The 26,765-nt window shown below is 47.5% G+C and overlaps 1 protein-coding gene across 9 annotated transcripts in view; it reads right to left on the reverse strand.

Moving 5' to 3' along the window:
• The window catches only part of LOC115642174 (ankyrin repeat and fibronectin type-III domain-containing protein 1-like), a 594,195-nt gene that overhangs the window by 348,209 nt on the left and 219,221 nt on the right, over positions 1-26,765 (reverse strand). For all 9 annotated transcript variants that reach the window (XM_030545633.1, XM_030545629.1, XM_030545634.1 and 6 more), the window contains one exon: positions 23,689-23,918. In XM_030545633.1, coding sequence (XP_030401493.1) covers positions 23,689-23,918 — 230 coding nt within the window. The remainder of the gene's footprint in view (positions 1-23,688; positions 23,919-26,765) is intronic.

The raw sequence follows: 26,765 nt of genomic DNA on the forward strand, positions 1-26,765 counted from the left end.
TTTTAAACGTGTTCCATACGGTCTCGCATCAGCACCAAGTGCCTTCCAAAAAATGATGTAATTGATTCTGAAGAATCAACATGGAGTTCAGTGCTATTTGGATGATATTATCGTGTTTGGAAATACTACTGAGGAGCATGACAATAACCGGCAGTCTGTACTAAACTGCATCAGCAAAGCAGGCCTCAAGCTCAATAGTCCAAATGCAAATTTAGACAAACTGAACTCTCCATTCTAGGACATACAATTTCACAGGCTGGACTAAAACCTGATCCAGATCATATCCTGGCAATTTCAAACGCTCCTCCTCCAATAGATTTGTAAACCTTACGTTCCTTCTTGAGTCTTACCTCCTGGTATGCAAAATTCATTTCCAATTATGCTTCTGTCATTGAACCGTTACAAGAATTACTACAGAGAAGTTCAACCTTAGTGTAGACAAAGGATGCACAAGCTAGTTTCTAAATGGTGAAAGACTTGATTGTACATAGTCTAGTACTTGCACTATTCAGTTCTGCATTGCCCACAATTGTAACTACTGAAGCTTCTGATTATGGACTTGGGGCTGTCCTCACACAACTTCATGAGGACAACACAGAAAGGACTGTTGCATTTGCTTCAAGACACTAAGTAATGCTGAGAGAAAATATTCTACAGTTGAAAAAGAAGCACTTGCTTATGTTTGGGCTACTGAAAAATGGAGAACTTACCTGTGGGGCCGCACATTCAAGTTGTGCACAGACCACAGCCCTTCCACAACGCTCACAGCCAGAGTCAAGGAGCCAGCTTCTGTAGGGTCAGACTCCTACCAACACACTGGACATAGCTGATCCTGGCAGGCACTGCGTGATTGCTGGCACTCACTGATGGGCGGATGGACAGAGCTAAGCTCTGACTTGACCCAACAGCAGCCAGAGCTCGCTGGCTGCTCAACACAGTCCACTTCCGCAGTTGTACTTGGTCCTGTTCCCTGCTCTTTCCCAGCCTGCTCTTGCCCCCCTTCTCTATTCTTGATACCATTGGCTCTGATCCCTGGCTCCACTTCCCAACCACATCCTCAGCTCACCCCATTGGCTTTGGCATTCAGCTGCTGACCTCTGGCTCAGACTCTCCGCTCTGTTCTTCACTATGCCCCCATGTCTCTGACCCTGATCCATGACTCCAGCCTAGCTTGGCTGTAACTTCCGGGCATGGCTAACCCCATGGCTCTGACCATTCGGGCCAACCACCCACATCTCAGTCATTTCCCTCACACATACACACACAAAATTTCACACCATCAAGGTTTATAACTGGCATGTTCTATCACATTGTACAGTGCAGTGTACATGAATAGATTAACCCAAGAGATGTGTTTCAAAGGGCACTCCCCAAAACACCTCACACTTCTAAAATATGTTTGCCTATCAGAAGCTTGAAAAATTATTGATGATGTGTCACAAAATTATTTCTTCACATTATGAACGTGAACACTGGCTTGTTGCTGTAGGGTTGCTCATAATCACTAGGCTACATGCACTGGTTTGTTACTGTAGGGCTGCTTGCAATTACTAGACTACGTGCATTGATTTAGAGATTCCAAGGCCAGAAGGGACCACTGTGATCCTCTAGTTTGATTTAGATAACACAGGCCAGAGAACTTCCCCAAAGTAAACTTTTTTGAACAAGAACATAATTTTAAAAAAACACTGCAGAACTCGTCAGCCTCGCTTTCCTCAGTATGCGCTGGGAAGAGGTTGTAAGGGCGGGGCAAGGGGAGAGACAGAGAAAAGAGGGTTACTCACCTTTGTAACTGTTGTTCTTCAAGATGTGTTGCTCATATCCATTCCAATTAGGTGTGCGCGTGCTGCGTGCACGTTCGTTGGAAGATTTTTACCCTAGCAACACTCGGTGGGTCAGTTGGGTCGCCCGCTGGAGTGGCACCGTTATGGCATGGATATATACCCCTGCCGACCCAACGGCCCTTCAGTTCCTTCTTGCTGGTTACTCCGACTGAGGGGAAGGAGGGCAGGTTTGGAATGGATATGAGCAACATATCTCGAAGAACAACAGTTACAAAGGTGAGTAACCATCTTTTCTTCTTCGAGTGCTTGCTCACATCGATTTCAATTAGGTGATTCCCAAGCTTACCCAGGCAGTGGGGTCAGAGTGAGACGTTGCAGAATGCAAAACTGCTGATCCAAATGCTGCACCAACTCTGGACTGCTGAACCAATGTGTAATGTGAGGCAAAGGTGTGAATCGATGACCAGGTAGATGCCCAACATATTTCCTGGATGGGAACATAGGCCAGGAAGTCAGCAGATGAAGTCTGAGCCCGAGTAGAATGGGCGGTGAGGTGGCTAGCCGGAACATGAGCCAAATCATAGCATGTACGGATGCAGGATCTTACCCAAGATGAAATTCATTGGGATGAGACCGGTAGGCCTTTCATCCGGTCTGCCACAGCTACAAAGAGCTGAGGTGACCTTCGGAAGGGTTTTGTTCTCTCAATATAAAAGGCGAGAGCCCTGCGAATGTCTAGAGTGTGCAGCTGTTGTTCTCAACGCGATGGGTGCAGCTTCGGGAAAAAGACTGGGAGGAAGATGTCTTGATTGACATGAAAGAAGGACACCACCTTAGGGAGGAAGGAGGGGTGAGGTTGCAGCTGTACCTTGTCCTTATGGAATACCATATACAAGGGGTCCGCTGTCAAGGCCCGAAGCTCAGATACTCATCTTGCCAAAGTAATAGCGACGAGGAAGGCTGTCTTCCAGGAAAGGTACAGCAGCGAGCAGATGGCCAGTGGTTCGAAAGTAGCACCCATAAGATTGGCTAGCACCAAGTTGAGATCTTAGGTAGAGGTTGGGCCTCTGACTTGAGAGTACAAATGTTCCAATCCCTTGAGGAACCTTGAAACTATGGGGTGAGAGAAGATCGGCCATTTTCCCCTGGGTGGAAGGCGGAGATGGCTGCCAGATGCACCTTTATGGAAGAGACCGCTAGGCCCTGTTCTTTCAGGGACCAGAAGTAATTCAGGACAGTAGGAACGGACACCTGCTTGGGGACTGAGTTACGCTGAGTGCACCAGCAGGAGAAACGCTTCCACTTGGCCAGATAAGTCATCCTAGTGGAAGGCTTCCTACTGCCCAAAAGCACCTGTTGGACCGAGGCAGAGCAACGCAACTCAGACTGGCTCAACCATGCAGCAACCATGCTGTGAGGTGAAAAGACTGCAGATCCGGATGGTGAAGCCTGCCGAAGTCCTGTGTTATGAGATCCGGCCACAGTGGCAGGGGAATCCGGTCTGCCACTGAGAGGTCGAACAACATGGTGTACCAGTGCTGCCTCAGCCACGCTGGAGCAATCAGGATCAGGTGGGCACTGTCCCTGCAGAGCTTGAGTAAGACTCTGTGGATGAGTGGAAATGGTAGGAAGGCATAGAGTATGTGCCTCTTCCACGGGATCAGGAATGCATCTGAGAGGAAGCCCAGGGAGCGTCCCTGGAAGGAGCAGCACACCTGGCATTTCCTGTTCTCTCAGGAGGCAAAGAGGTCTATGTGGGGAAACCTCCAGTTCCAGAAAACAGAATGGATGATGTCCGGATGAATCGACCACTTGTGAGACAGGAAGGATCTGCTGGGGTGATCCGCCAGAGTGTTCTGGACTCCTGGGAGAAAAGACGCTACCAAATTGAATGAGTGGGCTATGCAAAAGTCTCAGATGGATGGCTTCTTGACAAAGGTGGGAGGAGCGTGCTCCGCCCTGCTTGTTTATGTAAAAACATGGCCGTTGTGTTCATGAACATTGATACACCACGGCCTTGGAGATGGTCTCGAAACACGTGGCATGCTAGATGGACCGCTCTCAGCTCCCGCACATTGATGTGCAAGGCCAGCTCTTGAGGCGACCAGAGGCCTTGAGTGCGAAGGCCCTCAAGGTGGGCACCCCAACCCAGAGATGACGGGTCCGTGGTTAGGGCCATCGAGGGTTGTGGTGGATAGAATGGCATCCCTGCACAGACTAGAGTGGGGCTTAGCCACCAGGTTAGGGAGCCCAGAACCTTCCGGGGAATAGTGAGCACCGAGTCCAGGCCGTCTCTGCGTGGTTGGTATATTGAAGCAAGCCAGGTTTGAAAGGGACAGAGGCGTAGCCTCGCATGCTTGGTCACGAAGGTGCAAGAGGCCATGTGACCTACTAGGCTGAGACAGGTGTGCACCGACGTTGCCGGGAAGGTTTGAAGACCTCGAATAATTGAAGCCATTGCTTGAAAATATGACTGCGGGAGGCAGGCTCTGGCCAGATTGGAGTGCTGATGGTTGACCACAAAATGGAGGTACCGTCTGTGTGGTGGGTAAATTGCGATGTGGAAATATGCGTCCTTCATATCGAGGGCGGCATACCAGTCTCCCAGATCCAGGGACGGGATAATGGTCCCCAGGGTTACCATGCGGAACTTCAGCTTTATCATGAATTTGTTGAGTCCTCGCAGGTCTAGGATCGGTCGTAGACCTCCCTTTGCCTTGGGGATTAGGAAGTAGCAGGAATAAAACCCCTTGCCCCTCATGTCTTTTGGCACCTCCTCTATGGCTCCCATGGCTAGGAGCGATTGGACCTCTTGTAAGAGGAATTGCTCGTGAGAGGGGTCCCTGAAGAGGAACGGGGAGGGAGGGTGGGAAGGCGAGGTTGAAACAAACTGGAGATAGTATCCCACTTCCACCGTGCACAGGACCCAACGATCTGAAGTTAGCTGGGACCAGGCAGGGAGGAATCGTGAGAGGCAGTTGAAAAAGGGAGGAGAAGGATCCAGTAGAGCAACTGGTGGGCTGCCCTCAGGCGTCCCATCAAAAGTTCTGCTTGGGCCCCGCTGGTGGTTTAGGAGGCGCCTGATTTTGACCTCCTTGAGGGCCAGACTGTCTCTGACGATTCCCTCTACCACACCTTCTGCTAAAGTCCTGATGTGGCCTAGGTGGGGCGTTAGGGCGGTGTGGCTGGGGCCAGAAGGTCCTGCGTTGGGTCACTGGTGTGTGCATACCCAGCAAGCGCATTATAACGCGATTGTCCTTCAGACTTTGCAATCTGGGGTCAGTTTTATCTGAAAACAGGCCCTGGCCTTCGAAGGGCAAATCCTGAATAGTTTGTTGTAATTCAGGGGGAAGGCCTGATACCTGGAGCCAGGAGGTACGCCTCATCATCACTCCTGACGCCAGAGTTCTGGCTGCAGAGTCCGCTGCATCCAGAGAGGCTTGGAGGGAGGTTCTTGCTACCTTTTTACCCTCCTCAAGTAGGGCCGAAAATTCTTGACGGGATTCCTGGGGAAGAAGCTCCATAAACTTCCGCAAGGACACCCATGTGTTAAAGTTATATCTACTTAGGAGGGCTTATTGGTTTGCCACCATAAGTTGGAGGCCCCCGGCCGAGTATATTTTGCAGCCTAGGAGGTCCATGTGTCTAGCTTCCTTTGACTTAGGAGCCGGGGCTGCTGGCCATGACGCTCCCTCTTGTTCACCAATTGCACCACTAAAGAGCAAGGAGGTGGGTGAATATAGAAATATTCATACCCCTTTGAGGGGACCGTATATGTTCTCTCTACTCCCCTTGCTGTAGGTGGAATCGAGGCTGGGGATTGCCAAATGGTATCCACATTAGCCTGTATGGTGCGGATAAATGGAAGAGCCACTCTAGTAGGTGCATCAACCGATAGGATGTCCACGACAGGGTCCTCTATTTCAGGGACCTCTTCCACCTGTAAGTTCATATTCTGAGCCACTCGTCTCAAAAGGTTTTGATGGGCCCTGAGATCAATTGGTGGAGGGCCTGAGGAGGATGTTCCCGCCACCGCCTCGTCAGGTGAGGAGGAGGAGGAGAGGCCCAGGACCAGGGGGTCCTGTGGGGGCTCCTGCATTTGAGGAGCATCATCTGTGTCAGGTGGAACCTGGGTGTCTGCAGATGGTATCGGAGCCTCACCCGTACCCGTGGAGGGGGGGCAGCTTACTGTCATCTCTGGTACCCGGTGTTCTGACGGGGCCAATCGTGGAGCCACTGATGGAGCACCTCAGGCCTGGTGATATGCCCACGGTGTCCAGAAGGACCAGTGATGAGGCCCTTGCTCGTGGCTCTGGCTCTCTGGGAATATATGGCTGGGGATGTCAGAGTCACGCTCTTGAGGATAGGATGCGCTTCCAGCCTGTGATGACACCGATGTGTGTCTCGATGGCCACAGCAATGCCGATAGACCCTGGGAGGGCGCCACTGTTCTGGATGCTTGATCCCAGGGCAGTACCGGGGAGCGGTACCGGCACCTATAACGGTACCGTGAGTGAGACCGGACCTTCTACCATAGCGGCGCCAGGAGGTCGACCGGGATCTCGAGTCCCTTCGTCTGGAGCGACTGAGGGATACACGGTGCCGAGAGCGGTGCCATGAGTTGGATCGGTACCGGGAGCATACGACCAGCAAACGAGATGTTGAACGGTGCTGCGAGTGTGACTGGTACCATGATGGAAAGCGGTGCCGGGACTGTGAGCGGCGCTGGGAGCGGGAATGGCATGGTCAAGAGCGTCTATGAGACCATGATCTTGAACGATGTCTCTCTGTTGGACCAACAGAAGGCGGCCTCACCAGAGCCGGTTTTCCGATGGATTGTATGACCCGCACCAGCAGTGCCGGGGGTTGAGGCCATGTCGGCTCCGTCATGGCAATGAGCTCCCTTGCCGTGGAGAAGGTCTCCGGTGTAGAAGGGAGGGCAAGCTCAACCACAGCATGAGCCGGGGAGCTGTCAGGCACCGGACTCAACAGCCCTTGTGGGACCGAAATCTACGGTGCCGCGCTCAGTGGAGCCGCAATCGGCGGTACCACAGTCGACGGTGCTGTGGCAGAGGACGGTGCTGGACGAACTGTCTTCGAAGAGCGCTCCTTCTGTGGAGCTGAAGCAGCTGGAGCGCTGTGTTGCTTCCTGGGTCTCGGGGACAGGGAGCGGTGCCGAGCAGATGTCGGTGCTGGTAGGGGTCGGTGCCAGGGCTCCTTCTTGGTACCGGAGCGGTCTGGGGCCGAAGGGGTGCTCCTTACAGAAACAGTCTGTTGGGCGCTCGGTACCGACGCTACAGGACTAAGTGCTGACTCCATGAGGAGCTGTTTCAATCGAAAGTTCCGCTCCTTCTTCGTCCTTGGTTTAAACGACTTGCAGATGCGGCACTTATCAGTAAGGTGGGATTTCCCTAGGCACTTGAGGCAGGAGTTGTGGGGATACCCTATTGGCATCGGCTTTTGGCACACCGAGCACGGTTTGAATCCTGGTGCCTTGGGCATGGGCCCGTACCGGGGTGGAGGAAAGCCCCAATCCCCCCTTAAACTATACACATTAACTATAAATACAACAACTAATACTAACTATAACTACAAGAACTTGAACTATACACACAATATACAGCCAAGAACTACGAGTAGCTAGGGACGTGGAGATCAGCAAAGCTGCGCTACACAGTTCCAACGACCGTCACAGGCGATAAGAAGGAACTGAAGGGCCATTGGGTCGGCAGGGGTATATATCCGGTGCCATAACGGCGCCACTCCAGGGGGCAACCCAGCTGACCCACCGAGTGTTGCTAGGGTAAAAATCTTCTGACGAACGTGCACGCGGCGCGTGCACACCTAATTGGAATCGATATGAGCAAGTACTCGAAGAAGAATTACACGTACTTTGAAAACTTCTATCAAGGTGGGATACAAATTAAGGTAGCTTAACGTTTGGGTCCACTCTCCCTTAGCTAAATAATTAAACCTTCAGTTTGGTTGGTCTCTCGCACAGAGTTGGTACCCACTGTTGTTTCTGCAGGATCACCCTCATCGTACATTCATGGATCCCAACATCCCTCTTGGAGTCCATGAAATGTCGCTCTTGATTCCAGTCACAAACTCCTTCAAATACCACAACAGGCACAGAGAGCCAACAGCAATGAGTGCCCAATAGACAAATGAAAGCATCAGAAAAAGTCTCTCTAGCCTAAACATGACAGGAGTGACAGGAGGCCTTTCTTCACCCAGCTCACTTTAGCTTCTGTAACGGGAGGAAAATATAAGGCCAAGGTAGTATTTTCTGAAAGGAAAATAAATTCTTCCCCTTGTCTGCTCTCAGCTTGCTGTGAAATATCACAGTGGTTCGAAGCATTGCTCCATCCAGCATGTCCCCTGGCTCCCCTAGGGAGTTATAGATTGCTCTGGTATTTATCTTTGCCATTCACACCTGCATACATTACATGGGCTGTCATTCCCAGTTTGATCTGGAGATGGACTGGCGTTTCTGAGGCCAATGCAACCACTTTGGTAATTTTCTCTCAATGTCTGTCTCAGCCAGTCTGTCTCCTATTCTCAGATCCCTGTCACACTCTCTCTCACTTTATCTCCCTGTCACTCAAACACTGTTCCTTTCTTTCTCCTGTCACACATCCTCTTGCTCTACTCACTGGTGTTCCCACCAAGGCCCTCAGCCTTCCACCTGTCCTTATCTCCTCCTGATTCAGGACAGATGCACAGGGAGGACAAGGTGACAAACAAATCCACTCAAGTGAAATAAAAGCTAGTTCTACAGTGTAGCCTCTCCCATGTTGATTGTTCGGTGAGTAAAGAGGCTCTGGGCCATGCCTAGACCTCAGCAATGCTCATGTATCTCCTGTTATTTTTAACGAGGGCCAAAGGCGTGTCCCCATGGGCTGAGTTGGGCTTGAAGGTTCCACCTGAAAAGCCAGGCTCAGAACTCCACTCCCAGAATGAACAAGGTGGTAGTGAACAAGGTGGATTGGACAGAGCTCAGGCTGGGGCCACATGGCGGAAACAAAAGGGCAGATCCAGTGTGGTTACCTGAACAAAACAAACATATAGTGTGCTTAGGGCACGTCTACACCACAATCAGGAGGTATGATAGTGGGCTGGCTAGCTTACGTAGCAATAGCAGTGAAGCCACGGCAGCACAGACTTCAGCGTGGGCTACTGACTTGAGTAAATACCTGGGTTATTGGGGGAGGCTTGTACAGCCTGTGCTGAATCAGTTTAGAGTCAATTTACAATGGCTAAAATACACTGCAGGGCCGTGGGTGTAGGGGCCAGACATGTTCTGCCTCTTTTTGAAAATACACCTCTACCCCGATATAACACAACCCGACATAACACGAATTCAGATATAACACAGTAAAGCAGTGCTCTGGGGGAGGGGACGGAGGGGGCGCTTCACCCTCCAGCAGACTAAAGCAAGTTCGATATAATGCGGTTTCACCTATAACGCGGTAAGATTTTTTGGCTCCCGAGGACAGTGTTATATTGGGGTAGATGTGTACCCATAATTAAGAGAGAAACAGACAGACACGCTATTTAAACTAAAGTAAGGAGAATTTTAGTTCAATATTTTGAACAGAACTTGTGAAAGTTATAACATCAGCATAGTAGAGTAGCAAAATCACCTTCAGTTGTAGAGTTGTTTCACAATGCATAATACAAATACTGGGCACTATGAGGTGGTTATGTCTGTCATGTTGTTTCACTTCTTAGAATCTGGCTGTATTTGATATTCTGAGTTTTTATTCCAGTTTTGTTTGACAAATCCAGAGCTGCGGTATTATGACAAAAGAAAAGCCAGAAGCCTACGACTCTAAATGAATCATGAATGAATGAATCTGCGAGCTGAATGTATCCTAGAATAGATATTACTAGCCTTATCTATATAAGATATGTAGATATGACTTCAATAAAAACATTAGTTATAATAGCGGAAAGTGCTTTATTTTCCCCCCACTCTGTATACATTTAAAATGTAACAAAACATCCCAATGTGCCAGGATCCATCACCCCAGAGACTGAGCCCAGTGCAAAGGGATTTGGAGACTGGGTAAATACCCCAGCTAGGATTAGCACAGAATATGGCTGCCTTTGTCGGTGTAACTCCAGGGACTGGGGCCCTGGCAGTGCAAACCACAGCACAATGGGAGGAGCTCACAGCTTTGCAAGGTAGCCAGAGTTTTTGCTTGGTGATGAGGCCAACACGTGGGTGGCACTTGACTGGAAGAAGACAATTCCCTGTCTCCTTGATGCAGCCTCCATCATCAGGGCTCCTGTAGGGGAGAGGTGTTATCTTCTGCATGGGCATAGACAACTACAGGCTTGTGGGGAGGGAGCCCCCAAAAATGTGCTGATCAACATTAATAAAGGAAACAGTGCGGGCAGAACAGAAGCTCATTTATCTCACTTTATTAACTGTGGACAAACATAGTCATGGCCCAAAGCTACTCATTAAAAGCCATATTCAACTGCTGTTACCAGGGCCAACTCCAGGCACCAGCTTATCAAGCAGGTGCTTGGGGCAGCAACTCCGGAGAGGGGCGGCACTTTCAGGTATTCGGCGGCAATTCGGCAGAGGGTCCTTCACTCCCGCTCAGAGCGAAGGACCTCCCATGGAATTGCAGCAGATCGTGATCATGGCATTTTTTTTGGGGGGGGGGGGCTGCTTGGGGCAGCAAACCCCCTGGAGCCAGCCCTGGCTGTTACTGATTATTTGATTGGGGGGCGGGGGGTAGAGTTAAAAACAGTTGCCTATGCCCCTGTTCTGGCAGAGCGTCCAGAGCATGGAGACCAAGTTGGCAAAGAGGTTGGGTATGTTACACCTCCCAATGCCAGCAACTAGAATCTCATCTACTATCTCTATTTACACAGCATCAGAGACACTGAATAAACTTACCATACAAATTAGACTGTATCAAACTTGCCACACAACCACCACCTCACTGTCTCCTTTGTCCCTTTTTTACTGTCTTTCTTAGCATCCGTTTTTCCCACCACCTAACTTTTTTCCCTCCCTTTTGTCCTTTCCAAGTCTCCCCTGTCTGCCCTTGGTGGCCTCTCTTCTCCTCTCCTGCCCTGTCTAGGTATTGTTTCTTTTCACCACCTCCATTTGTTCTGTCTGGGTCCTTCTCCCCTACACACGGCTCCATTCAGCCAGAAGGTCAACTCTTCTCTACTCTCCACACCAGGGCCAAGACGGCTAGTGCTAGAAACAGCCCTGGTGCATGGCCTACTTCTCACCCTCTACCCACCAGCTGTTCAGTGAGCCAGGAGCAACTCATTAATGCGGGGCTGGCTATAAAGAGCTACTGCAGACTGGTCCAGAGCTGCTACTAGCTCTCTAGCTAGAGCACGTGAGAGAAGAATTAATCTCTACTCCTCACGTCCCTCAGTCAGGTCAGTTTTGGGTCGACATATATGCTTGTCCACGCCTGATGGCAGCCCTGGGACTGAGCCATTATCTATTGTGCAATGTGTGACCTCAAAACACACACAGGAGCCAAACAAATTTTAATCCTGCATATCAGCAGCTGAGGGACTATGGAGAGAATGCGCTGGCCCAACAGCAGGTGTGAGACAGCAAGTGGTATGCAGGTCAGGATCGCCAAAGCTACACAGGGGCTCCCAACTGGAACAGCAGGGAGTGAGGCAGGGCAGAACCGGTGATCAGGAACAGTCAACATGGATTCACCAAGGGCAAGCCATGCCTGACCAACCTGATTGCCTTCTATAATGAGATAACTGGCTCTGTGGATGTGGGGAAAGCAGTGGATGTGATATATCTTGACTTTAGCAAAGCTTTTGATACGGTCTCCCACAGTATTCTTGCCAGCAATTTAAAGAAGTATGGACTGGATGAATGAACTATAAGGTGGATAGAAAGCTGACTAGATCGTCAGGCTCAACGGGTAGTGATCAAAGGCTCCATGTCTAGTTGACAGCCAGTATCAACCGGAGAGCCCCAGGGGTCGGTCTTGTGGCCGGTTTTGTTCAATATCTTCATTAATGATCTGAATGATGCAATCAATTGCACCCTTAGCAAGTTTTCAGATGATACTAAGCTGGAGGGAGAGGTAAATATGCTGGAGGGTAGTGATAGGGTCCAGAGAGACCTAGACAAATTGGAGGATTGGGCTAAAAGAAATCTGATGAGGTTCAACAAGAACAAGTGCAGAGTCCTGCACTTAGGACGGAAGAATCTCATGCACTGCTACAGGCTGGGGACCGACTGGCTAAGCGGCAGTTCCGCAGAAATGGACCTAGGGATTACAGTGGATAAGAACCTGGATATGAGTCAACAGTGTGCCCTTGTTGCCAAGAAGACTAATGGCATATTGGACTGCATTAGTAGGAGCATTGCCAGCAGACAGTGATTATTCCCCTCTATTCGATACTGGTGAGGCCACATCTGGAGTATTGTGTCCAGTTTTGGGCCCTCTACTACAGAAAGAGAGAGGCAAATGTGGACAAATTAGAGAGTCCAGCACAGGGCAATGAAAATGATTAGGGGGCTGGGGCACATGACTTATGAGGAGAGGCTGAGGGAACTGGGCTTATTTAGTGTGCAGAAGAGTGAGGGGGGATTTCATATCAGCCTCTCAACTACCTGAAGGAGGGTTCCAAAGAGGATGGAGCTAGGGCGTTCTCGATGGTGGCAGATGACAGAACAAGAAACAATGGTCTAAAGTTGCAGTGGGGGAGGTCTTGGTTAGATATTAGGAAAAACTATTTCACTAGGAGGGTGGTGAAGCACTGGAATGAGTTACCTAGGGAGGTGGTAGAGTCTCCATACTTAGAGGTTTTTAAGGTCAGGCTTGACTAAGCCCTGGTTGGGATGATTTAGTTGGGGTTGGTCCTGCTTTGAGTAGGCGGTTGGATTAGATGTCCTCCTGAGGTCTCTTCCAACCCTAATCTTCTATGAGCCAGGTGTACTAGCAAACTGGGGGCGGGGGGGTAGAGGGGAGGAGGAAGAAGAGCTGTAAATTACTTGCCACTTCATACTTGGCTCAAGTCAGTCTTAACCGTTGTTCACATTCACAGACTCTAAGATAACAAATGATTTATATTAGCGCACAAGATGTATATTAATTTCATAGGCAGTGTCAAGGAGTTTTCCTGATTTTAGTGGCAAAGATGCAAGCAGACCATTAAACAGCACAGAATGCAAGCGTTGCTATTGGGGTGAAAGCTCTGAATAATAGGAGCAACCTAGCCCTCCAACAAGTTTACATTTCCCAGAAAAATTCCTACTGCTTCTCAGCGATACAGTCATTCTACTTGCACGTGGTGGTTTAGAGAAATGCAATGGAGGATAGCTGCCAAGAGGCATGCCCTTACAGCGTGAAAGCAGGCAGCCAAGTATACTGCGAGGCAGAGTTCATCCAGGGAGAATGCCCAGGAAATTGAACTATAGAATGAGGACTTGGAAGCAAATTAGCACGGTTTTGCTCAGATGGTGCACAAAAACGTGTCATTGATTTGCTGTTTGTCTGGTTTTGAACCCTGCTAAATTGAATGAGAATTGTATGCCCTTGAGCTGCTATATCCCCATCAAACCAATGAGACAGCTACTCCACTTTTACATCTTTATTACTTATTTGAAAAGACCAGCCATGGGCTAAAAATGTAAGACACCCTTTTCATGTAACAACAGGTATATAAATGGGGATACCACGCCAAGATGCTTGTTTCAGTGATTCATTATCTGGTCTATTTCAGAGATTCAGGCTTAATTCTCCACCATGCCCAAGTGGAAAGATCCCCCACGGACCATAAGTCAGCTGAGAACTGGGTATATCAGAGCCTAGCTCTGCCTCCTCCCCTTCCCTCACATGTTCTGTCTCCTCCCTGCCTCAGAGAAGCCTTTGCCTTCCCTTATGCCACACAGTAGGTTCCAGCACAGTAGATGACAGATGCAGAAGGCAGCAGAACTATCACTGCCAGCTTTGCACTGGGGAGATTCCTTTGGCTGTTTCAAGTTCACTCTGTGCTGCATAAGCAGAGAGCCGTCCCTTTAGGTCTGTAATACCAGAGACGGATAATGGTGTGATCATCTTAGACCAGGTTTACCTCCTCTATCACCACTAACCTGCTACTTTGTTTGGCTTTGGGAGCAGAGCAGATCTATTGCATCTCTCCACCAGATACCAGGTTCTCCTTAGCAGCCCAGCTTTTGGTAACTACAGTACAATCTGGCTAATCCACACTTCACTCACTACCATAAAAAAAAAAAAAAAAAGATTTCTCCCCGCTTTTAGCAGACATCTCACTGCCGCATGCTCTTATTTCACTGCTTTTACTACGCACACAACAAAACACTTACTACTACACTAGGAACTATTATTATAATTAAAAAGACACTTGTAAAATAAATTAATAAAGTACATTTTGTCTGGCGCTACTCATGCTTGTTTATTATGATTATTGTGTTGGTTCACTTACTTGCTAATTTGCTAAATGGAGTGATTCAGTGATCTCTCCCACTCAGTGTCTGTTACCAAGGCTTGTTCTGCTGCCTGTTGCACTCCTATGAATAAGCTGCTATCTGGCTAAAGTGTCATTTTATTTATTATGAGGATTATTTGTTAGGGTTTTTTGCATTGTTTTTTCATAACACTCATCAATGAGTGATAGATTGCTCAGTTGCTGACTATTTGCCAGAGTACCATTTGGTGTAATTAAATGACACCCGGTATATATATTTTAAATATAACTTTGTATTTTACCTTCTCAAGAGAGACATTCAAAATGTGCTTTGCGAAGGTTAGGACAGCATGTGCTCAGTTCCAATAGGACACCTATTGTGTTGCTCAGTCACTTCAGTTATACATTTGACCTGCTCGCTTTATGGCTTAAGCCTTAAATTTCCCTTTTCGTTTTAGTTTTTGTTACACAAAAATAAAGGGAACAAGCAATAACTAACTGTATGTTTGCTGAGGATTTCTGGAACAATGTAAGCATAAGATATTTTTGCAGCAGTACAGAAAAAGAATTAAATCTAGTAGGTCAATTTTACACCTGGTGTAAACTGGAGACAGTGGAATTACAACAGATTAATTATACCCCAGCTGTCAAAGTGCAATAATATGCCATACCTTTCAATACCTCACTGTACACAATACAGCATACCTTCCTAATACCCCACTGTATACACTATTTTCAGAGCTTGTAACTTATAAGCCCCTGTTCAGTATCCATGTATTGTACTAGAAATAATATTGATGTATCCATGTAACACTCAGCCACTGCAGAGATGGGTGCAGTAAAACAAATTACAATTCTACACTGGGGTTCCCAGTTGAGGGTACAGGCCATGAGACTGCTGCTTAGTTACCAAAACTCCAAGATGGAATCTCCTTGTATCACATGACTCACTGTTACTGTAAGGTTGCAATGTTTCTATGTGGAACTCTGCTTATTTCATTTCCATAATACTGTTCTGAAGTCCATCAATAGTTGAGGGACTTTTAGATTGCTCTGGACTCTGTAGGAACGGGAAAGCTACTTAAGCTTACATGGAATACAATGACCCTGCCTCCCTTCAGCACTTTCCTTGAAACAAAAGTCTATCATGCAGCAAGTTTCCCTCTTCCCTATTGACCTCAGCCCCATTGGTCTGTTTATCCAATTCCTGTGTCTTGTCAGGGATCCTAGATTGTAAGCTCTTTAAGGCAGAACGTGTCTTTGTTCTTCTCGGTGCTACGCTGCTCAGCACAAGAGGGCCCCAAGCCCTGGTTGGGGCAGGTAAGTGCTACTACTGCCATACATAATACAAAATAATATTAATAACAAATACTGATTTTAAAAAAGTAAATCACTAAGCACGAAGCCAGTTTGGCCACAGCTCCTCATATCTCACCTGTTTGAAAGCCAGTCTCCCTGTGCCTTTGATTCATTCAGCTATCTCATTCTGTCCAGACACTGCATGGGGCACACTTTGTGCTGCAGATGGTGGCAAACAGTTGCCACCAGGTTACCCCCGTATCCAACACACTTGCTGGGACAAAGCTGTTTTCTTTAACCCATAAGCCAGTTAAACATGGAAATCTCAAAGGCATTGAAGCATGTCAGTCTAAGGGTTTATGAAGTTCACACCATGCATGCACACACCTGCCATCAAGCAAGCCAGCTCACCAGCAGTTTAGGAAGATAATGAAGGATTATCTATGTGTTGACACTCAGGATCGCTGCACACCTGTTGTGTACTTTGCACCTGGTGGGAGAGAGCAGCTAACAGCACTTTGTCTTTATCTTTTCTTGGTAAACTCTTTGCAGTGAAAGCATTACCATCAACGCTACTTTCTGTATTTCCAATGTGAGCTGGAAGTGGCTCTCTTGTTACATAGCTATAGCAAGACCACCAAAATACTACTATAGGAATAGGGGATATATGCTGTAGACCTACAGCAAACCAACTTAATGAAGTGCCACATCGGAATGTGCTGTTAAGGGCATACTGTGAAAGGAGGCATCAGCTAAACATGCTGTACAGCTCTTCCAGCATTAGATACAAATCACACTCCCAGCAAAACAAGCAGAGGAATTTGTGGCTTTCTGAGGAGCCTAGGGTCAGCAACTGCTTCTGTCTCAAGGCTAGGAGAGAGGGTGAATAACAAAAACCAAAAGACATTGCTGAAAAACACACCCACAGCCCTGCTTACTATACAGTAGAGCAATTTCCCCTCTTTAAAGCCTATACCTGAGGAAAGAATCAAATGTGGGGATATGATGTTGACCCTGTCTAGACTAGGAAATAGGTTGTATTGAAAAACATGATAGTTCAAGCATGTTAGCTAGGATGCTTTTAAACACAGCCTATTTTCCCAGTTTAGACGTGCCCATTCAGAAAAGGGGCAAGGAAACAAGGAAGAGGCACTGGGCATGTTAGGAAGTCCCGGTTCAAACCACTTGAGCATCCAACCAGAGAACTCAAATACATACATTCCAAAACAGAGAACTCAGCTAGCCTTGAGCTGCTCTTGTCAACCCCAATAGTAGGGGCCTTAGCAAAGTGAAGTTCACTTGTCTGCAGACACGACAGCACGAACAGAAAATCCCTGGGAATTGTGGTCCTACCATAATTAATCATGTGAGGGAGGAAATCCAGGGTATTTTGATTTCAACCTGGGATTCTGGGATGGCAATGAAGTGAGTGCGCATTTGCCCTGGGCTACCACTACATACACACACACTATCCCACTCTTTTCCTAGAAGCCAGAGAAGTACTCGGTGCTTCTCTTTGTTTCAATTTTTAAAAAAAACACTGAATTCAGTGCAGATAAGAAGTGCCAGACTGACTGGCCTAGAGGTCGAGTCGTTTACAGCACTGACAAAGGACTTGGAAATCCTCTAAGGATGCCTTACAAATACAGCACAAGCTGCTGCAATGCAAACTTCCTACCCATTGCACTGCCACTGTGACTCACCTTAAACTGGGTGGTCGCCTCTAGGACTGAGGGGTGTTGGGCTTCCACGCCTCGTTCAGTTTTTGGCCTCTCTGTTGAGGATACCAACAAGAGAGACTGTCTTGTGATGGGGGCATCCGCTAACAGGGAACTACCAAGCTATACAGCAATTCACTCCTGAGCTTCCCGCAAGGATCTGCCGCTGCTGGGGAAGGCATGGGAAATACAACCCCTGGCTTTCTCTGACAACACTCTGCAATTTTCTCTGCTTCCTCAGCCAAGGCCACTGTGTTTGGTAGCCATGCCTGATGGGAGCCATCCGCACTTCACGCCAGCACCAAACTCAAAAGAATGACAATTTCCCTCAATAAACACAAAGACAAGAGAAGCAGGAGGAGGGATCACCATGCTCTTCAAAGCACAGCCCCAGCAAGATCCAATTCTCCTCCTCCTCAGGACTGTAGGCACAGATAAGCCTCAAAGGCCTTTTCCTTCCAAATAAAGTGAGAGCAGGGAAAAGCACCTGTGAGCGAAAGTGGAGCCCACTGGGCAGGAAATGAAAGCCAGCCCCTTGCCCATCACCTAGTAAATCAATACAACATGCACCATGGCTTAGAAGCCTGCACGATGCAATTGTGACAATCAGCCAGCAAACAGGACCCTAATGGAGTATCCCATACACAGCCAGGGAGCTGGTGGGGAGCAGGACTTCCAGCTCCTTGGTCAGAGCCATGTTCTTTTTGTTTGTTTGCCTCAACTGATTCACATCTTTAGAAAAGGGGGAGCAACTCAAGGAGGTCTGTACAAGTCTGAAAGCCAAAGCAATCAAAGGTTCCTCACTCACCCCCTAAGGCCAACACTTCACTAACATCACACAAGCCTTTAAGGAGTTAAAGGGAAGGGCTTATTTAAAAGAAGAACCCATCCTGACAATCACAAGAAAGGGAATTCATTTAAAATTCAAATTATGCAAATTAAAATAATCTGTACAAGTGGTCCCTCATTTGACAGCAGTGGAACTAACTGCATGTTCTGCTAGCTGGCTCCATGACAGAGAATCGTAGCCTCTGGGTGCAAGAATCTAGCAACTGAGCCTTCACCTCAGCGCACTCCACAGGTGGTACTTTGCAATCACCTCAAGGAAGTGGGGGCAGAAAGAAACCTTATTGATCCCTGGGGAAAGCACACTTCTTCTGAACAGGTGCGGGAGGGGGGTTGATTTATCCTGGTGATGGTGAAGTTGCCTTGACTTTAATAGATAATATCACCTGATTTTTCATTGGACAGCTCAAAGCATTTTATAAAGGAGGTGACTATCATTATCCCCACTTTACAGATGGGGAAACTGAGGCATGGCACAGGGAAGGGACGTATCCAATGTCACCCAGCAGGCCAGTGGTAGAACCAGGAACAGAAGCCAAATCTCCAGGATCAAGTCCGGTGCTTTATCCACCAGGCCACACTGCAATTCAAAGATTATTTAGCAACACAGATACCATCCCATGCACATTCCTGCCACTTTGGAGACAGCACTATGAAGCCCAAGACACTTGTTCATTCTCAGTAATGAGCTTCCCATTTTATTTTCCTTGTAGAAACCCTGATGTCCACAGCAGAGTCCTGTGCTATGCAAGAGGTCAGACTAAAGGATGACAATAGCCCCTTCTGGCCTTGGAATCTATTAATTGATGTGGCTGGAATGCATTAAACACTTAAGATGACCACGGTTACTGTTGTATACAGTGGCTTAAAACTGTTTAGACCCAGTACTTAGTACCAGGAGTATGTACTATAGGTCCCTGGGACACTAAGTGTTCCCTCTATACCTACTGTACCTCCCCAGTCCCTTCTCTACTGGATAGCACATTCTCAAGCAATCCTAGTAGAGCCTAAACCTGAGTTACCACACCAGGATCACAGATGCTTCCCAGAGATAGAAATGGGAGCAACTGCATCATGTGGCAGAAGCATTTCAGGCTGATTTTTAATACAAAAAGAATGAAAGTCAGTAATTAAACATTAAAAACTGGATAGCAGTAGCAATACTGAAAACTCAATCAAGTTTTGATGGGAGACTTTACTAAGAAGTCCCAGGTGTGCAATCACAGAAAAATTAAAACCATCTCCTATCATCTGATGTTTTATTGTTCCTCAAAACAGATGGAGCAGATCACAGACCTTACAGACGTGAAATCACTCTACCTACCCCTGAAATGCAGCCCCTGCTGAGGTAGGACACAGGAGCTGTTAACTTCACACAGCAACACAACACAACAATTTGGAATAGAAAGTGAGGACAATACCATGTAGTTTGCGGGGCGATTGTAGGTAGATGGAAGAAACTGCTGAACCTTGATTGCAATTTGAGCTTAACACGAGATGTAGCTTTTTTTTGCAAAATAGTTAAGGACATCACAGTCTATCACCAGTTGTCAGGACCTTCGCTTTAATTTGAAAGATGGCATTGTCAGCTGCGAGTGCCCCCTAGCACCACACTGGGGCACTGGTTCTGGACTGATGCAGAACCTACCTAATAAATCACCACCACCATTTCCCGCAGCTGGGATTTCCTCTGAAGTTCCCCATTCAAGCACTCCCCCAGGCAGGATGTCCCTACTATCCAGTTAGATCCATTGAGATCACAGCCCATAGCAATATGCTTTTTGGATATTAAGCAGTTCAGAAAGGAAATAATGAGAAAAAATACCTGGCAAAATCCCAATACACTCCTGGATGGACAATGCGAATCAGCTATGTTGGCTTGCCACTCAGCTTTAAGGGCCTGATCCTGCTTCCTTTGAAATCAAAGAAAAAAATCCCATTGACTCCAATGGGCAGGATCGAACCTTAAAACAGAATGAAGGGGTGAGAGGAGAGAATGGAACTGACAATTGGTGCCACTGGCACCCATTATGTCTCACCAGAGACATGTGCGCCAGGTAAGAGTTCTTTCCATTCTGTCTAGTGTTATGGAGCATTTCTTGACCTTGGCACAAAAGAAGGAGGTGCCCTTCCCATTAGAACAATTGGGCAGGGGGTGGGGGGCAAGAGTTTTACAAGTAGATGTCCTGTATCTGATAATGCTAGCTTTTCTATAGCACTTCTCAGCAGGAGAACTCAATGCGCTTCACAGTTTTAATGTATTTATCCTCACAACTCCTCTATGAGACAGGGCAGCGCTATTATCCCCACTGTATAGATGTGGGAACGGAGGCACAGAAAGGCTAAGTGACTTCTCCAAGGTCAGACAGCAAGGCTGTGGCAGAGCAGGGGATTGATCCCAGATCCCAGTCTGCGTCGGTGCCCTAAGCACTAAATCTGAATCTCTAAATCAGATGCACGTTTCAGTCGGAGTTTTGAAAATTAGCCTGCTCATACAGGTGCCTAAGCAGGATTTATTTTTAAGTCTTTCTTGCCAGTCTTCTTAAGAAAAAGGCATACAAAAACCCACTGCTCTAGAGGAAGCCCTACAGAAAAAGGAGCAAAGCTGCTCATGGTGCGAAAATAACTTGCTTTTGTTTTCAGAACAAGCAATCTGAGCTAATTTGAAAGGGGAAAAATCTTTCAACAGAAAAAAAAAAACCCAACAGCAGGTTCCAGAAGGAGTAATAAAAAGAATGAATGCACCCAGGATGTGCCATGAGGCCTTAGACCATGTCCCATATGGACCGTGTTCTGCCTCTGGCATTTGCCACCACCTGCTATGCTACAGAGCCAGAACTATCAGTGAGAAGGCAGGAAGGAACAGATGGTCAAGGGCACTGGCGTCTGTCACATCAGAAACTCAGGCCACCCTGTTGTGAGGTACTTCAATGTTTTCACAGTCAAGAGCTCCGGAGCGCTACCCGCTTGTCATAAGCCAGGAACAGCAAGACCCAAGGGCACAGAGGAATCTCTATCCCAGAGACTCTTAAAGGAGTTTGCTTAATATTCCATGCCCACGTCTGGCTAGTATCACAGTCCCACTGCATTTATTACTCACGCTGCTAATGCAGAAGGCACTATACTTTGTTCAGGGTAAACTGATCTGATCTGGAAAAGCAAAAGGTGCCTCTGATACAGGAAAAGCCTCCAATATTTCCGTATCAGTCTCTTCATAATCACCTCTCCTTCACTCACACTCTGATGTGCGCACAAAGCTAGAGGTGGGGAAACTTGTATGGCTTAAAGGACAAAGAAGTCGGCAGAGAAAAGAGATTCTATTTCTTACCCCACAACAGAAGAGTCTCCCTCTAAACATGTCTTTACAGTTACTGCTAAGAAACCTTGCGCTGTTTATGCTGGTGCCCACAGCAGCTGGTTTCAGCCGGTTCCTACCTCTAAAACAGCACAACCCAGAGACTTAAGTTTATTGCTTGTGGTTCACAGCACTGGGATCTTAACAGGCATCCATAAAAATTCACTGCAGGCTTCCGCTTCTATCACCATATGAAAAAGCAACAACCCATAGATAAACTCAGAATTGTCATCCCAGGAGATGAAAGAGAAATCACATTTTACTGCCCATCCAAACACAGGGACACACGTAATGCAGCAGAGATGTGCACACACAACTGGGAGGGAAAAAATCCTCTGCTGGGATCTCTCAGGAATGCTTCCAAGCCAAGAGTGACTGTGGATCGCCCCAAGGAAATGAGGTTATAAAAGCAGTTCCCAAGAAAACATGCTTATCCATGGAAGAACAGAAGCAAGATCAGGTCTATCACCAGAAGGAGCAGCTCTTCCTCTTGGCTAGAGGAGAAGAAAAGTTACCAAGCCCCCTGCTGCAACAAAAGACTCTGAAAACCACTGGGGTGAAACAACAAAAGTTACACAATTATCACAGGTGCTGAGCACTGCTCTGCTCTCTCTACCTCACTGTCTGTAGGAGCTCGGAAACCCCCTTCCAGTCCTCACATTCTTTCTCATCATTTCCATGCCCACATCAACTCCAGCTTCAGCAGTGTTGAATTTCACTGCAGGGTTACCCGAGCCCCTCATTACAACCCTGAGGCCAGTAATGAGCCAGGGAGACAGCTGTATCAATGTCCATATCGGGTGTCGCTCAGAAAGAAAAGCAGCAAACCCATTAAACTTTAAACAGAAAACTTCCACTAACTGCCTCATGTCCTGGCTGGTGCTGCTCCTGTGTCCTCTTTTAATCACTCTCAGAGGACTGACTCCTAGGCAAAGTGCTACACTCTGCCCCCTGCCCCTCATGGTGCCAAGTCAGAAGCAAAGCTAATGCAAGCGGTTTGGTTTACTTGGGGCGGGGCAGGGGAGAGAATAGGTTGCTTTCTCTCTGTTAGTCTTAGTCTTCAAATGACAACAGCAGACCCCAGCTTTCCTCCCCACCCCTAAGCCCCCTTTTAGATGGAGTTAATTTATTGCTTATGGAAGCGAATAAATAGCAACACTGAAATTGGAATAGCAGAGACAAGTCACGTGCAAGATCTATGTATGCAACCAGCCAATGCAGCTTCATCTTCACCTGGCGATCCCAGTTCTCAGCTCCACATAGCTCTGCCAATGCACCATGCAGCAGCACGTCCAACATTATGACAGTCCCAGACATGCACCTACATCTGTCAAGGTGCCTCTAGCCTGACCTGCAGTACTGTCTCCTTTTCCAGGATCTGCCAGCGCTTTTCACTCCTAACCCCACCCTCCTGTTCTTCAGTCCCCCCAACCCTCACTGCATCCTCTGCTATTTCAGTGCTAGGACCACATATAGCTCTGCTAACACATCCATAGGTATTTCTATCTTCCTGGTACCTCCTCATCCTGTCTGTTCTGATCTGCTGCCCCTGCTGTTATGCCAGGCCTGGATCCTTTTTTAAGCAGAGACTACCACAAGGCCAAACTGCATGTTGAGGATTAAAGACTGGAATGAGAACACAAGCCCATTTTTATTTGAGGCCTAAAAAATAAAATCAAGATTTGAATGGCAGCTTCCAGAGGTGACGAGATAGCATGTTACCACACTGCATTACCCAGCCTAAGCAGGAGCTGTCTCTGACGAGCAGGGGCGGCTCCAGGCCCCAGCACGCCAAGCGCGTGCTTGGGGCAGCATGCTGCAGGGGGCGCTCTGCCAGAGGGTCCGCTGGTCCCATGGCTCCATGCAGGCATGCCTGTGGGAGGTCCACCAGAGCCGTGGGACTGGTGACCAGCAGAGCACCCCCCACGGCATGCTGCCGTGCTTGGTGGCAAAATGTCTAGAGCCGCCCCTGCTGATGAGATCTTTTCTTTTAACAGTAGGGATTTAAAAACCTGACAAACGAGACAAATCAGTTTTGTGGCGTGATTTTGCCAAACTGCAGACGATGCTACTGCCATCTGTTTGACCAAGCTGGGGAGTCAAACTATTTTTTAACATGTTTTGAATAAAAATAAACCATCCAGCATGTCACTGTTTTTGAAAATGTGTGCACATGTGCAGGTAACCTTCAATACAAACTATGGGAATTGGGGGGGGGCAACCCCTCCCATCAAGTACTCACAAACTGCCTCCTGAGCTTGGTTTTGACACGATCAGCCTTTGTCTCCGACGGGTGGAGAGAGTAGCTGAGGGAGCTCAGGTGGTTGTCCATAGACAGGCTTTTCCTCATGTAGAAGGAGTGTGTCCGGAAGTGGCTGAATGGGGCCTCGTCCATGGCAGTGCAGAGCTGGGGCCGGGGAGTGGTATCCCCAGGAGGCTCCACACAATCGTCTTCCAGTTGCCAGGCCTCCCCTGTAGGAAGGGAGACAGAAATCCAGCATTAGAAGGGGGCAGGAAGCTGAAGGCATGGCATTTGGCTCCCACATCACAGCTAATTCTCTCCCTTCCCCACGAAAGTGCTGCAAAAGACAGCAGGATTTGAGGGCAAGGGAGCATAAATGGGGCACTGATTGGGTTGGGATGGAACCTCGGGACCACAGCTGATCCAGTGGGAAGCTTTAAGAGGAAGACAAAGCTAGTAATCATTCTAAATACACCCAACCTTATAGACTCTGGGTGAAATCCAGCCCAGCAGGGAGGAGCCCATGCCTAGCCTATGCTCTCTGCTTATGTCCCACCCAGGGTAAGGGGCGCATGGGCCCTGCCTTGGCTCTCCGCAAAGGGTGAATCTCCTGATATGTCATTTGTTGCTGCATGTCAGGTGACCAGCTCCCCATAAGTCAGAAGGTTCCATGTACGGTGTTTTGGAGGATGCCGCTCGCTCTCAGCCACCAAGGAACCAGAACAAAAAAAAAAGCCATTGCCAAATCAGAGATGGAAAAAACAGGCCATTCTCTAACCCACCCTGCAGGCAGTGAAGGACTGTTCCCTGCAGCATGTTTACTAGGGCTTTGTGCACTGTATTCTCTAATGAAAGGAGCGGAGGTATGGTCTTGTACTTAAAGCACTAGACTGGGACTTGGCTCTAACTGTGACACCTTGGGCAAGTCACTAAGCCTCTGTATGCCTCAGGTAACACTGTACAAGAGAGACAAGGTGGGTGACATAAAAGCTTCTACTAGACCAACTTCTGTTGGTGAGAGAGAGAAGTTTTTGAGCCAAGATACTCCGACCGTCACAGCAAAATGCAAGGTGGAGCAGATTGTTTAGCATAAGTAGTTAGCACACGTTGTAACAGACCTTGAATGGTCCCTTAACACCTCTGCAGTCCATAGCCCAAAAAGAAGTGGTTAGTGGGTTACAGATTGTTGTAATAAGCCAGAAATCCAATGTCTCTTTCAGTCCATGATTTTTAGTGTCTAGCACAGTAATGAATTTAACTACTGAGGAGGAGAGGGATAGCTCAGTGGTTTGAGCATTGGCCTGCTAAACCCAGGGTTGTGAGTTCAATCCTTGAGGGAGCCATTTAGGGATCTGGGGTAAAAATCTGTTTGAAGATTGGTCCCCCTTTAAGCAGGGGGTTGCACTAAATAACCACTTGAGGTCCCTTCCAACTCTGATATTCTACTTAAAATTAAACAATCTGTTCCATCTTCCATTTTGCTGTGATGCTGGGAGCACATTTCCCAGACCTGAAGAAGAGCTCAGTGTGTCTGGAACACTTGTGAAAGATGGGACATGGTGAAAAAGAGAGAGCCTCCCACAGAGGAAAACAAATTTGAAAGACCAAAAAGAGTAGATACTTTTAACAGGCTTGTTTATTTCAGTGCAAAAAAAAAAAAAAAAAAAAGGTAACGAAACATGCTGTTAAATGCCTTTATAACATCACTGTTCTGTTATGCTGTAAACAGCTTGGCTATCACATGTATTTTCTCGCCAAACTTGTCTTTTTACATTTGGCACAGTGATTTTTTCTCTGCTTCCCATGCCCCCTGTTTTTCCCAACCCAAACCATAATAATTTACTTCTTAATAATAATAATTAAAAAATAAAACTTGCTCAATTCCAATAAAAATAAAGTTGCCAATTATTAGGCATTAAATATAAACAGAATGATTCTCCATCAGAAATTCTCTCCTCCTGTTAGTCATCCCTCCTGCAAAGATCATTCGTATTCCCCCTTTGGAGACTTCAAAGCCTTAGACCAACAGTGCTCTTGCCCTTATAAAGGCCAGGAATAAGGGCAAATCGCTTAAAGTTCTACCAGAAGATGAGCCCCTGAGGTGAAAACCAGCCACAAAACAGCAACAAACTGGATTGTTGTTTACATAGGTTTTTCTCCACTTCGCCTTTGCTGCATGCCCTGTGTAAGGGACAGCAGGCAGCTAAATGTCTCAGAGCAGACTTGGGATGGAGTTTCATATGAAGCTAGCAGCATGAGAGAGAAGATATACTGTCTAAAATCTATTGCTGCCCAAACTGTGTCCAGCTATTCTGGTGTCTATTGTAACAAGCAAGCCTGTTCCCTAAGCCCCTAGACTTGTTTAAAGCAGAAAGACGGTGCATGCAGTGCAGAGTCCTGCCACTGAATTAGAGCACACAACCAGAAACTCAGCTTGAAGAAGGGATGCTTGGGGAGAGGGGAGGTTAAAATATTAACTATGAAACAAGCTGAAGAGCAATACATTCCATTTTTAACACCCATTTTAAATTTAATAAGCTGCTGCTGCTCCTCTCCAACTGTCAACTCATACAATACAGGAACCTCTGTTTGAAAGCTGTGATTATTCAACGCATAAACACATCAATCTAAGCCCAGATTCAGACTGCCACTGTATAATATTGTTCTGGGAGAGAAGCAGGAAATGGCATGACAAAACAACCAAGCTGAGGATACACAAAAGAAAAGCCTCATTTTTTAAGGCAGACCCCAACAATTTCAATTTACCACCTGAGCCATGCACAGAGGAGAGCTAGCCTGGGTCTCCTTGCAAGACTACCTGTCCTTTTCAAACACATATGGGGAGGCCAGACTAGCGGTATGACAAGTGACACACTGCTGTTAGGCACAGTTTGCACTCCTCTCCACACCTCTGCTAATCATAGACTATTAGAGTTGGAAGGGACCTCAGGAGGTCATCTAGTCCAACCCCCTGCTCCAAGCAGGACCAATCCCCAGATTTTTACCCCAGTTCCCTTAATGGCCCCCTCAGGCATTGAACTCACAACTCTGGGTTTAGTAGGCCAACGCTCAAACCC

The sequence above is a fragment of the Gopherus evgoodei genome, unplaced genomic scaffold, assembly GCF_007399415.2.
Source record: "Gopherus evgoodei ecotype Sinaloan lineage unplaced genomic scaffold, rGopEvg1_v1.p scaffold_38_arrow_ctg1, whole genome shotgun sequence".
In the NCBI taxonomy this organism is placed as follows: Eukaryota; Metazoa; Chordata; order Testudines; family Testudinidae; genus Gopherus; species Gopherus evgoodei.